The sequence below is a fragment of the Lygodium microphyllum genome, chromosome 19, assembly GCF_053477565.2.
Source record: "Lygodium microphyllum isolate KBCC chromosome 19, Lygodium_microphyllum_v1.1.10, whole genome shotgun sequence".
In the NCBI taxonomy this organism is placed as follows: Eukaryota; Viridiplantae; Streptophyta; class Polypodiopsida; order Schizaeales; family Lygodiaceae; genus Lygodium; species Lygodium microphyllum.
In genome coordinates, this window is record NC_141153.1 from 35,608,565 (window position 1) to 35,623,999 (window position 15,435).

The 15,435-nt window shown below is 40.9% G+C and overlaps 1 protein-coding gene across 1 annotated transcript; it reads left to right on the top strand.

The window, feature by feature from the left end:
- Positions 1–7,011: 7,011 nt before the first annotated feature.
- On the top strand, positions 7,012–10,611 carry LOC148019740 (late embryogenesis abundant protein 31-like). Its single transcript, XM_087699880.1, has 4 exons — positions 7,012–7,167; positions 8,092–8,520; positions 9,215–9,415; positions 9,819–10,611. Exons 2-4 carry the CDS (start codon positions 8,140–8,142, stop codon positions 10,398–10,400), a joined length of 1,164 nt encoding a protein of 387 aa, XP_087556006.1. The 5' UTR covers positions 7,012–7,167; positions 8,092–8,139; the 3' UTR covers positions 10,401–10,611.
- The last annotated feature ends 4,824 nt before the right edge of the window (positions 10,612–15,435 follow it).

Consider the following 15,435-nt stretch of genomic DNA (forward strand, 5'->3'; position numbering starts at 1 on the left):
TAAACCCAACTTTGAGCTACGCTCATCCCGCTAACAAGATTTTGAGTGTGTGAGGTTGTTTGAAATTTTGCAGGATGTCTAATCAAACCATGGAAGATTTTATTGCCGAAGGTGATTTACCGGAGTCAACGATGGAGCAAAAACTAGACCTAATTATGATGCAGCTTCAAGAGGAACGAAGAGCACGTCAAACTTTGCAAGCTCAATTGGCCAGTCTGCAACAATCTACCACCGACCAAGATGGACCACAATCAAAAGATATTATACGACGTACGATCGATGCGACACTTGAAGCACAATCTATTCCGAAAGAAACAAAGATAAGTAAAAGAAATTTTAAATTTCGTACTTTCAATAGGTCATGCAATGGAAAGACTATACTTGCTTTTATCAGTCAATTTGATGATTATTTCCATGAAGAACAGTATGTTGAGAAAGACAAAATTAAGTGTACCACTAATCATTTAGTGGACAGAGCATCCCTATGGTGGACTATTGTCCGCAAAAGCATTGATTGTCCTACTACTTGGGAGACTTTCCAAAAGAAATTTTTGTAGAATTTTCTTCCACCCCAATTCCACAAAAAAGCAATCAAACAGTGGGATCTTCTGTAATAGAGGGATCGTGAGCCTATTTCACAATATACCTAGCATTTTTTGAATGATTTATTGCAACTTCAAACGCTCGAAGATGTACCTAAGGTAACCCATAAACGCAAGTTTATGCCTGGCTTACTTGGACATTTTTATGCAGAGGTGAACATGTTCAAGCCAACGACTCTTGAAGATGAAATTTCCTTGGCCCATGATACTGAAGACAAAATTCGAGGAGACGAGAGAAGCGACCACAACAATTCTCAACTAATGGTAACTTTGGTTCAAAACAATTCAATTCAAATTTTCAAAGATTCAATCAAAATCATTTCCTTCCAACTTCATTCTGTAAATCTTGGACACGACCCCCTGCTTTACCATCGAACACAAATCCAAATCCTAAGCCATCTTTCCAACCAAATCCCAATATTTCTAAACTTCCTGCTATTACCAATAATGTGTCTAAGGCCAAATCTATAGTCTAATACAAATGCCATCAACCTAGACGTCTAGCAGCGAATTGTCAATCCAAAAAGCCAATTGTTCACATCAACTATTTGGAAGCGACTAAAGATGAAGACCATGAAGAAATGCCAGATTTCACGGAAGACAATGACGATATCGGTACTACTTCAGATACTTTACCTGGTATGCCAAATCCCCATTATTTATTAACGATAAAATATCTTGTACATGGTAAAGAAAAGACTGTTTTACATGATGATGGGAGCACACACGACTTTATTTCTACAAAATTGGTTAAAGAATTGAAATTACATACTGGTTCTACTCATTATCGCATCAAGGCTGCATTCTTAGGCACTAGATACAATGGAACGCAAGAAGTGCATGACTTAGAAATAAAAATTGGTGGTTATGCTGAACGTAGAAATTTCTTAGTTGTGCCTTTGCAATCTAGTGACATTATCTTAGGAATGCCTTCGCGTCATTAGTATAATCCCGATATAGATTATTCCATGCATTCAATGAAGATTCATTCTAATGGGAAACAAATCACATTGCATGGTATGCATACTTTCGATAGTTTTTCATTACTTAGTCATACACAGGCTAAACGTGCATTATAAAAAGGTAGCGAATCCTACTTAATATGGGTGAATGAAATTGAAGTTAAAGAAAATCAGATGTATCCTAAGCATGCACAATTTTTTTCACAATTTCAAGATTGTTTTGTTGCTGACTTATCACCTAGCTTACCACCTATACGTCCCGAAGATCACAAAATAGACCTAATTCCTGAATCACAACCACCATGTAAAGCACCTTATAGACATAACCAAATTGAACAGAAAGAAATTCAAGTCCAAGTTGAAGAATTATTAACCTGAGGACTCATTAGGCCCAGTAGTTCTCCATTTGGTACACCTATCCTATTAGTGAAGAAGAAAAACAATACCTATAGGGTGTGCATTGATTATCGTGCCCTAAATAAGATCACTATCAAGAATAGATATCCGATCCCTGGGGTAGACGATCTTATGGACAAACTACAAGGGTCTGCAATATTTAGCAAGATAGATCTTAAATCTAGATACCATCAAGTACGATTGGACATATCTGATATTTTCAAAACTGTATTTAGAGCACAATTTGGACACTATGAATTCATTGTTATGCCTTTTGGTTTAACTAATGCACCAACCACATTCAGTCATATGATGAATCGCATATTTTTGAAGCATTAGCATTGTGTCATTATTTTCTTTGATGACATATTAGTTTTTAGTAAGAATGAGAACGAGCATTAGAAACATTTATCCTTGGTTTTCAAATTATTGAAAGAGAATCAATTATATGCTAATTTTGAAAAGAGTGAATTTTTCCAAACACAAATTGAATACTTAGGGCATATTGTTTCATCTGAAGGTATTAAAGTTGGCCCTAAAAAGATAGAAGCAAATTTGAATTGGATGATACCTAAAAATGTGCACGAATTACGTTCTTTCTTAAGTCTTGCTAGCTTTTACATATTTTTCATTGCTTGCATTACCTTTGACAAAATTATTAAAGAAAGGCATTGTGTATCATTCGTCCGACAATCAACAAAAGTCCTTTGATTTACTGAAACATGCTTTAACTCATGCTCCTATATTGCAATTACCTGACTTCAATAGACCATTTTTCCTAGTAGTCACTGACGCTAGTGGATCTGGAATAGGAGCAGTCCTTATGCAAGATTCCCATCCCATAGCCTACTCTAGCTGCAAACTTAAACCCTCTGAACTTAAGTATTCTACCTATGATAAGGAATTGTTAGCTGTAGTATAAGCTTTACGTCAATGGAAACACTATTTAATGGGATCTGAATTCATGATCAAAATTGACCAACAAAGTATTAAACATCTCCTTAGTTAACCACAAATATCTGATCTACACATTAAATGGGCTACTTTTATTCAAATTTTTCATCCACTTATACAATATCAACCCGAAAAAGAAAATGTTGTTGCCGATGCTTTAAGTAGAAAACCAACTATTCATAATATCTCTGTGATATCTTTTGATTCTCTTCTCCCTATGAAAGATACATATGACCAAGACCCTAGTTTTCAAGCTGATTGGAATAAATTAGTTGCAAATAATTGGATTGCAATTGATTCATTGTCTTACGCTGATGGATTTATATTCTATGAAAAAAGATTATGTGTAACCGTTCCATTTCAATCATTTGTCTTACACAAAATTCATTGTCCCCTATATCAAGGTCATAGAGGAATTATTTCTACTTTGCATACACTAATTGAAGATTTTTATTGGCCACAGATGGAATCTGATGTTTCTAACTTTGTATCTAGATGTTTAATTTGTCAAAGAGTTAAACGACACCATGGTAAACAATATGGTTTATTAATGCCTTTACCAATTCCAGAATGGCCATGGAAACAGATTTTAATGGGTTTTAACACTAGTTTGCCCAACACTAAAGCTAATCATGATATGATTTGGACTATTGTAGATAGGTTTAGCAAACAAACATATTTCATTTCATGTAAGAAAACGTTAACTGCATCTCAAGCTGCTCAATTGTTTTTTAAAATTATTTTCACTAATTATAGTTTACCAAAAGTTATTATTTATGATCGTGATTCTAGATTTTGCAATATTTTTTGGACTACTTTGTTGGCTAATTTAGGAACAAATATTGATTTTTCATCTGCATTTCATCTTGAAATAAATGGGCAAACAGAAGCTACTAACAGTATAATTTTAGATCTTTTGCATGCATACACGATTTCAAAACCACAAACATGGGATACACATTTACATTTACTTCATTTTGCATATAATAACACACCACATACAACTACACACAAAGCACCATTTGAAATTATTTATGGATATAGATTGCCTACACATGTTATATCATTGTCAAATAAAGTTCAAGCTGCTGATGATATTGCTAACATGCATGCTACTATTTTTTATGAAGTTAAAGATATGATTGTGAAAGCCCAGCAATCATATATAAAACAAGCTAACAAGAAAAGAAAAGCTATGAGTTTCAAAGTTGAAGATTATGTTTGGTTACGCATTGAAAAGAGAAGATTACAATGTGTTGACAAACACCTTGTTGTAAAGTTAGCTCCTAGATTTTATGGACCTTTCAAGATCATTCACAAAATCAATGACAATGCATTTAAACTAGAATTGCCAAAACACTGGAAAATCCACAATACTTTTCATATCAGTTTGTTACGACCTTTTAGAGGCCAATTACATGTATACCCTGTCTATGAAAACTCTCCTTTGTTAGAAGAAGAAACTAAAATCCTTGAACTTGAAACTATTCTAGATACTGACTTTATGACCACTAAAACTGGCCGTAGATATTCTAGATATTTGGTTAAGTTTAAAAATCATCGTGTTGAAGAGGCCCAACGGATGCACGCTCGAGACCTAAGTGCTTACCCCTCACTGTTGGCTTCACATTGAGCTAATAGCAATTGAGGATAATTGCTATCCCACCTCGGGGGTATGATGCCAGAAGACATATTCCACAGTGGATTCCCTGAGGTTTTGCAGTGGATTCCGTAAAATTATATTTATTGTCAGGGCTCAAATATAAGGTGGATTCCTTGTGCGAAAAGTCGATGGGGATGCCTGTCCTTTTCGGGCATCTCATTAATTTAATGTGCAAGTGGGCGATTCCATAGTGGGTGATTCCGCAAAATACATATTTAAATGAATGGACGTTTATGAGTTTAGAGTGCGCACTCGTAATAAATTAAGATTAGGATTGAGTTCTAACCTATTTATTTATTTTGTAGCTGAAGATTGCTAGGTATTCACTTTTGTCAGTTTAATTTTATTATTTTTCTAACAATTATGAATGCTTCAATTGATGTGTAGAGCAGGCAACGGTGGCATTGGGAAGCACTAGGCGATAGCGTGTATTCAAGTTATTTAGAAGAAATTATCATTTTTTATGGACGCGCATCTTAGGCGTGGCGCCAATATTTATTTTGACGCGCTTATTTATTGAAGTGCATGATATTTATTTATTATTTTGTATGCGCATGGACACACGATTTAAATATTTATTATTGGACATTGTATTTGGACACAGCTCGACTCTTTGGGCGCCCAACCGATTTATTATTTATTTGGACAAAACCAAACACAAAAGCTAAAGCATGCTAATTGTAAATTTGGGCTATTTTTTAGCTTGGAGATGAATAATATATTAAATATATGCTTTGTGAAGCGCTCACACAAGGCATGGGGGAAGATTGTGCCCAATTAGTCTTTTTGCTTCATGTCGTGCAAGACTTCTCTCTTGTTTTTTGTGCAAAAGTAGAATTCTTTTGTTCTTGAGGACCTTCCAGCGCTCGCTACATATGCATACAGCATCCAATCTGTGCACCAATATAAACACATATGTATGTGTGTATGTGTGTTTCTATGTTGTCTTTATGTGCTCACATAGAAAAATACACACAAACAGTTATATAAACACGTATACAAGAAGATGCACACTAACACACGCATTCAAAGTGAGTGGATGAGCATAATGGGGGTGTTGTTTCAAAGAATGCAAAGTGATGGTAGAAGAACAAGAAAAGTGTGGGTGACCAGGGTGGATGGGCAAGCACTATGGGGCCGCACACACACACACACACACACACACACACACAAAGACACATAGAGCACTCACAAAACCCTAATCTCCTAGTCAAAACCTTAGGTATGTTTGCTCCACCATGACTTAGGGCTATCTAATGCTAAGTCGTTCCCCATTCTAATCCCAAGTACATACATTTACTTTACTACATGTTCTTGGGCTACCTTAGTTGTTGAACATACATCATGATAAGTTATGAGCAATAATGGGTTATGATGAGATCTGAAATACCATACATAGTGGAGGGAACAAGGAGGGTTGTCATACCTGCTCTACCCTATTGCGATTCTTCTCATTTCTCCACTCTTCTCCAATCAAAACCTTAGGCCAGTCTCCCTAACCTCCCCCTCTCCCATAGAATGAGAGAGCTTGGTGTGTGTGCACTTTTACAAGAGTATTATGTGTGAGATGTGTGCACACACACATAGGTGTGATACATTGAAAGTACATATCATACTATAATTCCTCAACACATACACGTGCACATGCATGCTTTTGCCAAAAAAAGTGGCTATACTTGTGCTCTTTAAACCATGCACAGAGAGAGAGAGAGAGAGAGAGAGAGAGAGAGAGAGAGAGAGAGAGCAAATGGGTGTAACTCGGTTTGTTAATTTGAACAAGGTGGTGACCAAGTCTTTGATTCAACTCCTACATCTCACACGGTCATTTAGTATAGGTGTTACAAAAGGGAGAATTGAACCTGGGTCAATGGGTTAGTAAAACCAAGTGGTTTACCACTAGGATAGTCACTTGATTTACAAAACAAAGAGAGAGAGAGCGAGCATGTGTATCTAGCACTTCTAACTCTCGCTTTCACACACTCATGCACACAAGAAGACAACTTCAATACCCACTTTACACCTACACATTCTCATATACTAAACTAGAATTCACCCTCATATAGCTACACACCCCCACATATGGACCACAATCACTATACACCTATGCAAAACTGGCTTGCATGAGGGAAGTAAAGTTGCTATGCTATAGCCTACTACCCCATGATATATATGAACCACATACCATTGTGTGGTAACTTTGCTCCTTTAACAATGCCCCTCCGGCGAGGCAGTTGTTGCTCAGAAGGGGCATAGAGTTGATGGGGAAGGACCTCGATTTTAATTGTGACAATTCTTACAAACAAAGAGCTGGCACTGACCTTTATGACTGGACATTAAGCACAACAAGGTTAATCAGCATATATAACTCCTAATTGAGTGGCTGACATGTGGAAAGATAGGAGAGCCACGCGTCAATAAAAGACTTCTGCCAAGTGCCAAGCCAAATGGGAAAACATTCCGAAGGTCCGCGGTCTCACAAACTCCTCTCTCTCTCTCTCTCTTTCTCTCTCTCTCTGCGTCTGTGTGTGTTGCCGTTCGTCTGGACTGTTTCCTGCGAGTCTGACTTCCACATGCGACAGTGATCGCGCAGGTAATTCGTTTCTAGCAACCTGTTTCCCTGTTGCATTCGCCTTTTAGGTACCTTTTGCATGCATAACCTATCGTTGTTCTGTGCATGCCTCGGTGATAACTCTGCTTTTCGAAGTAGGCCGTGAAAGCTAGCAGGGCAGGAAATGTTTGGCATCAATGTGATGACAAACCATGAAAATGAATTTTCTTGTCAAACATTGATCTTAGTCTGAGGCAAGCCAGGTTAGAATCCGTTGCAATAATGTGTGCAACAAACTCTCATTCTAATCGAAGGCAAGGCAAGCTAGAATCCGTCATGATAATGTGCACTAGAGCAAGGAGAAATCGTGGTTATGGTTTATTGATCCATGAAAACGAATGTCCTTGTCGAATGGTCGCTTAATCTGATGGCAAACCATGACAGCTGGTGGTGTTTATATCAGTACTGTGCACCAGAGCAGGAAAAATAGAAACGGTAAGACAGTAATTTGATGTCAAACGATGAAAACGGATTGGCTTGTGAAACAATCTGAGGCAAGACAAGCTAGAATCCATTCTAATAATCTGCACCAAACATTCATATTTATCTGAGGCAAGCTGAGCTAGAATCCATTATGATAATGTGCACCAGAGCAAGGTAAAATCGTGGATATGGCTTATTCATTCATGAAACGAATGTGCTTGTCAAATGCTTGCTTAATCTGGTGGCAAGCCATGCAAGCTGGCCTTGTTTATATCTGTGATTTAAGTCAGGGACATAAAAACTAGCTTTGTTCAAACTCGAATTCTTTGATTTTGGCAATATAAACAACTGACTGGACGCTTCCTTTAGATCTGTTTATTATCTGTCTACTGGCAAAGGACAAAATTTGAGATCTATTGAATAGTTTGGTGAAGTTTTTCATCTTTGTTTACATTTTGTATTAATGAGCATTTATATTGCCAGATAAGTCTGGTTGTTGCAGATTCAGACCTTTGTCCTTTGAGTATAACCATGAGTCAAGAGCAGCCTCCAAAGCCAGTGACCTATGGAGATGTCTTCCCCGTGCATGGGGATCTGGCTTCGCAGCCTATCACCTCTGAAGATGCGTCCCTTATGGAAAGCGCAGAGACACTGGCCCTGGGACACACACAAAAGGGCGGAGTGGCTGCAGTCATGCAATCTGCAGCCCACCAAAACTTGGAGATGGGGTTCATCGACAAGGAGGCCCACACTCCAGTGGCTGACCAAGGAGTCACCGTCATTGAGATGGTCCTCCCGGGCAAGGTGGTTCACACGGAATTTGTTGCAGGCCAGCCAATCATGGTTTCATCTGAGCCAAGCCCAACTATACCTGGTATTGCAGCTCAGCAGGATGCTGTGACGATTGGGGAGGTGAGGAATTTTGTGAGTTTTAAGCAGCAGTATACTTGTTTCTTCCCCTGATGCAGTGCCTTTGTGCACTTGAAGCAGTGAAGAATATCAAAACCACCCAGTTTTTCTGAGCAGAAAATTTGTTTGTTCATGTTCATAATACTGCTCCTTACACAAGAAAATCTCCCGTTATAATTTTCACATTATGAATTTCCGATGAGTCATGACATCGTGAGCCTCTGTGAGTGATGGACACATATTTAGTTGAGTGTGGTTGGGGGCGGATGGCGGCCGGCCTTGGGGTACCCCTGTTCCCAACCACACCTAGCTAGGTACGTAGTGCCTCCCAAGAAAAAGCTCATTAGGTTGAACACAATAGGGAAAAATAAGGGAAAAAGAGCTGCTTTTCTCACGATGTGGGAAAATGTCAAAAACTTCTTGTGTTAGTCTGCCCTGGACCATTGAAGATCGCCACAGGATATTCTATCTGTGTTCCAATGGATAGTGCATCAACCAGCTTCCCAAAAGATGTCAAATTCTGCACTAACGATCAAGTAATCCTCAACGCACAATTGCACCAAGCACAATTTTCGACAGTTACTATCAAATGTTATATTAGCTGTTTCCATGTCATTACCAATTTGGATTTAGTGATAGTTTAATGGAGGCTCTGCTCTTCTAGTTTTCCATGATGGTGACCTATTCTTGGTTTCAGGCCTTGGAAGCTGCTGCTGTTGGGGCAGGTGATCAGCCTGTAGAAGCAAGTGATGCAAGGGCTATCCAGAGTGCTGAGAAGCGAGCCACAGGGATGCCTGTGACGGGGAAAGGTGGTTTGACAGCAACAGCTCAGGCAGCTGCAGAGCTGAACCCTCGTGTTGATGACTATGCAAAAACAACACTTTCAGATGTTTTAGCAGTAAGTCATACTCTGCATGAGGTTTTGTTTGTGAATTCCTTTAGGATGGTCCTCTCAGAGGTTATGTTTGCTGTTGTTTCTTGAAGGTGCTGCTAAAATTATAACATTCGACATTGTAGCCTAGTTCTAGTGTACTTCAATCTGTTCCTGCCCACTTCAATATTGAAGTTATTTTGTGGGTTGAGAACCTGGGAACTTGCAGTCATACCTGATATTTGTATTAATTGTTCTTCCTCCTCATCCTTAGGTGTCTATTGTTTCTCTCCGAAAGCTCTGTGTGCATAGAGCTGGTCACATGAAAATCCTTGCTGTGAAACTCAAATTCTGTTTGTGTGCAGACTTATGAAAACGTTTATTGTTGGAAACATTACACTTGTAATTTCTCATGGATCTACTCGTGCAGGATGCTAGCAGCCATCTTGCAGCTGACAAAGCAGTGACTCGTGAAGATGCTGAAAAGATTGCAGAGGCTGAACGCAGAGGCAGGCCATTTGGTGATGTTCGGGAAGGAGGAGTTGGGGCAGCTGTTCTTGCAGCTGGAGAGCTAAATGAAAGGGGGGTGGCTCTTTCTGCAGCAGAGTATCAGATGCAACAACTTACAGTGGAAGATGTTCAAAATGTTGTAACGACCATGGTTCCTGTAGAGCTTTCACCTGCAGTAGAAGACCTTCAAAATGCTGTGAGCATGGGTCCAGTAGAGGTTCCCCTGGCAGTAGAAGACCTTCGAAATGCTGCAACAACCACAGGTCCTGCAGAGGTTCCTGTTGTGGTAGAAGATCTTCGAAATGCAGCGAAAACCACAGGCCCTGCGGAGGTTCCAGTAGCAGTAGAAGATCTTCGAAGTGCTGAGACAACCACAGGTCCTGTAGAGGTTCCATGTACAGTAGATCTTCGAAGTGCTGGGATGACAACTGGTCCTGTAGAAGTCCCAGTTACAATAGTCGATGTTCAAAACCCTGCAACAGCCATGGGTTTGGACCTGTAGATGTGCCTTCTTTGAATGTGTGATAGTCATGTTGGTTTGTTTGAATTTTGAGAACAGGAAGCTGATGTGGCGGAGCTAGATGTTCCCTTGTATATATAGGTGATATCTGTACAGGCTACTTAAGGACTTTCCAGTGCTATGTCACTGTGACAGAGGTGGATGTTTGCTGTATATATTGGTGATATAGACTGCTAGGGAGTGAGGAATGACTTTATATGCTTCATTTTATTTATTTTTAAATGCAAAAGAGATATATATTATCTGGTAAGGTATTTACGTTGTCCCATACAAGGTATGGGAAGGGCAGCTTATCGGTGCATTAGTCGAATTTCTGAGTAGAGCACTGCTGTTCATGCCAGAGGAGGTAGGACATTCATCTTTAACTCTGTGCATCACCTCCTGCATCTAGTCAGTTCCCTTTCCATTCAGCCCAAACACAGCTGCAATCTGTTCCAAAGAGACAAATGAGCAAGAGCTCTCGTCCCAAATACTATACCCATTTCTTACTCCTTTACACTGGAGTCTGTAGCACACGTGAGCATTGTGCCGAGCAGGGATATAATTGGCATCAAGGCAAAGGATGTCAACCAGATATTAAGGGCCAACGAAGCATCTTCCTTCCCATTGCTGCCTCCTTTCCACTTGAGCAGGTTGCCACGGTCTGCTGGGCTGAAATGATCTGAGAAGCAGCTCCAGAGCACTGAACATGAATTCATGTACTGGAGAAAAGAATATCAAACCATTCAACATTTGGCCACACTTTGCTATATGCTTTGGCGGAAATAATCCAGTTGGTAATCAATACAGACCAGGGTGGTTCTTCTCTAGCTTTTTTCAAGAGGGAGATTGGAAACCTCTGAGCCTCTGAGCCCATTCCATGAGAGGTTACAGGTCAAGCCCCCTCTCACTAGGAGTGGTGGCATGCTCCCATGGGACAGCAGGCTGCCCTTTAAGGTCACCATATGACCCTAGGACCTCTCTAAAAAGTGCCTCGATCTTCTCCCAGTTTGACTTAGCAGAAGGAGAAATAGCAGCAGCAAAGACCAGCATAGGTGATAGGACTGTCCTCAGTAGAACTTATCTACAAGCAAAGCCAGCTGTAAACAGGAGCTTGGCTTTAATTCTTTAATTTTGTCCTGTACCCTAGCAAGAAACCACTCAAAACATCCTGTAAGGGTTAAACCAATCCCAACTGGAACACCAAGATACCTAATGGCCTGCCATTTAGGAATTTCACGAATCCCCAAATGTTTAATCCACTGGGGACTGTCCTCCCAGGAGAGGAACAGCAACACAAATTTTGGATTACTAATCTTAGAGCCTGACAGAAGGGAAAACTCCTCATAAATGCCAAGAAATGTCTGCTTGTATAATGTTGGATTGCATCAGCAAACATCTGGTTGCAGCAGTAGCTACCATCATGTAGGACTAATGATAGTGTGATTCGTTATGGCATAATCTATGCAGCATAAGAGGGGGTGGGTTACCATAGCAAATAAGAGGGGAGCAATAGGGCATCCTTGCCTGATGCTACACTGCAAGATGAAATTGTTTTGAGGCACAACCATTGATGGACATTATTGTAGTGGCATTTGAGAATAAGGCACGAAAACAAAACTGGCTTCCAAATCCTGCCTTCTCCACAACAGCCAACACAAATTCCCAGCACACTCTTATCATAGGCTCTCTCTATATCATCTTTAAGGGATAAAGCATGCTCAAGACCAAAGATAATGTTGAGAATGGCAACTTGAATATGCCTCCCGTGGATAAAACCATATTGTCTGCCATACACTCGTCAGCTAAGAACATGTTTGATCCTACTATTAGCCAAAGCCTTAGCCATGAGTTTGTAGGGGACATTGAGCATTGTGAGAGGTCTCCAATGACGAGGTCTTATCCTCTCAGCTGCCTTAGGGATAAGCTTGATGATTCCTTCATTAGCTGTCTTGGACATGGTTGTAGAAGCTCTAAATTGATTTAGCATCCTACAGAAATCATCTGCACAGACGTCCTGATAGCAAGCTAGAATTCTCCAAGAAAACCATCTGGCTAGGGGATCGACCTTTTTTCATAGCCTTAATCACAAATGGCAACTCTTCATTTGTGAAGGGCATTGATAGGGCCAAAGCAACATCTTCATCAACAAATTTCTCCATATGTTGAAGGAAGCCTCCGTCCTCCTTTCCCATTCCAAAGGGGGATTGAAAGGCTGACTGACAATGGAAGACAGATGTCTCATCAAGAGCTTAGAGATTTTGTTACTTCCTCATAATATCTATTACCATTTTCATCTTCAATCATTGTGATGGATTCTCTCCTCTATTTGTGCTTCAGGCACCAAGATAAGCTGAAGTAGGAGCCTCCTGCATTAATAGGCCATTTGCCCTTGGATGGACCTTCAGACTAGCAATCCTTCAAGCCTCACAATCTTTGATGAAGCCTTCATCTTCCTGAAGAGGTCGAAGCATAATATAGTCATCTGGGTGCAGCATTAGAGATTGTAATATGGCTTCCCTCACTCCTATTGCTTGTGTTCAGGGTACCTATGCATATCAGCCTGTGAGCGTAAGAGGGGTATGATCTGATTCCAATTGCTCAGCAAGGACTTGGCACCTTAATTCTAGAAAAACCCACTTGGCATTATGAGATGGATAAAAACGATCTAGATGAGCCCCTCTCTATGTCTCGTCTAGGTGTGTATTATGTGAGGCCACATAAGTGTACTGCTTTCGGGACACCTGATCGATCTGATTCCAATTGCTCAGCAAGGACTCGGCACCTTAATTCTAGAAAAACCCACTTGGCATTATGAGATGGATAAAAACGATCTAGACGAGCCCCTCTCTATGTCTCGTCTAGGTGTGTGTTATGCGAGGCCACATAAGTGCACTGCTTTCGGGACACCTGATCGATGGCATCCACTATGCCAGCAGACATTCTAGGATTATTCCAAGCATTCCTCTCTTCTTCAATCATGTTGCCGGTCCCATGCGTCCGGTCTTCAGGCCTTGTAGTCATATTCCAATCACCAAACAGGACGGAACACTCACCTTGCAGCTGCGGTTCAATCCATCTTCAAGTACTTGTTCTCAAGCGAGAAATATTGGGCACATAAACAGATATGCAGTCCAGCACCTCCCCAGAAATTAATAAACGGATCCCAATGGCATTCCCACAAGAATCATCATACATGATTCTGGCCTACGACGACTGCTTGACAGACATCAATATCCTCCTTTCCCTCTCTCACGAACATTAGGAAAACCTACATAGCCTAGAATGTTGATCAAAGGGACATCACACGAATCAAGTTTTACCTCCTGAATCCCAGTGACATCTGGTTTACATCGACAAAGTAGTGCTCGTAATGTCTTTTGCCTCCCCCTAGAGCAAAGCCCAGGAGCATTCCAGGATAAGATGGAGATCCTTCTTGAAGCTCTTTCCATGAGCATTTCAATGAGAAGAATCAATATCAGCCAAGGGGGCTTACAAGTTAGTGTGAACTCCTGTCTCCCCCCAGCGAGTTGCTTGATCGAGATTCTTGATCCTTTACGCTTAACTTCGATGAACGTATCCAGGTTCTGATTCTCCTTGCCACTGTTCTTCTTTGATTTGCTCGCCTTTCCTTGTTGGAGTTAAGGGGTTGGAGGGCCCTATTGCCATGCATGCAATCTTTATTCTTGTCTGAACCAGTAGCAGCCGAAGAGGGCTGACTCTTGTTCTCCTTTGAGCTAGGGTCTTTGACAGTCAGTTGTGATCTGCTGTCCACTCCTTGTTTTCCAGGAGGCTTCTATTGACTGTCCTGCATGTCATCCTTGCCTCCTGTTAAGGGCAAGACTTAGCGAAATGACCAGACTGATGATAGATATAGCACACATCAGGAAAGTTAAGAGAACCGTACTTCGCAAACAAAATCCAAGCCCATCTTGTCGTGTATTTCCAGCACCTCTGGGGGTTCCACCCTGCGAACCCATAAAATGCAGGCACTTTGCTCTCCTCTAGGAGAGGCGGGGAGGAGGCACATATAGCACTTTGGGGAGGACAGAGGTGATACTTCCGACTTTATTCTTGAAAAACGACGTAGAGGTTGGGGAAGGAAACCCAAACGGGGCACTCAGAGAGAAGCACTTCATCAGGGGAAAATGTAGCAGACCAAGGAAGGCAATGATCAAGGTTACCCCGATACCCCCACAGAGCACGCGAGCACCCGGTCTCTGTCAGCCCGAGAACCCAACAAGACCTGGTAAAGACTCTTCCCGATAAACTTGAAATACACTAGATTACAGTGGCGCCTGATAAGTGCCAGCAAACCACTTGGAGAATTCGTCGTCTGTGGGAATCCTCCGCGTGAATTCTCAGTGAGCCTGATAAGTGCAGGATGTGGATAATGGGTGTTTTAAAGCATGCTACGACTTAAAAAGTTTTTCCTACCTATTTATTACGTCACGAATAGTGCTCCAAAATTTTCCAAAAAAAAAAAACCAAAAAAAACCTTTCAATAAAAAATTTCAGAGGTTAAGTGACTATATTTGAAGGTTTTTATACTCAGGCGCATGTTTGGGAAGGAGGAGTTCTTGCATATAGAGGCCCATGTGCACATATTTAGGCTCATGCACATAGACACACCATACGCCACCTACACGTGTGCACACGACTCTTGTGCACAGATGCATATAGACCCCCAAGCACATGCACATGCACATGTGCACAACACATGCATAGTCCCTTGCACACATAAGCTCATGCACATAGACACATCATACACCGCCTACACCCACTATGCGCACACAACACACCTTCACACATGCACAATACATGTGCACATAGCTAATTACACTTGCATAATACCCTTGCACGCATATGCACATGTGCATGTGTAGTCACTTGCACATCGACTCGCGTGCACGCGCATACTAGCACATAAACATGCACATAGGCCAACATGTGCACGAGCATACATGCACCTACACATAGGTGTATGCACGTGCATGTGCACCTGTGCACGTACACTTGCACACAAGCCCTTGCACTC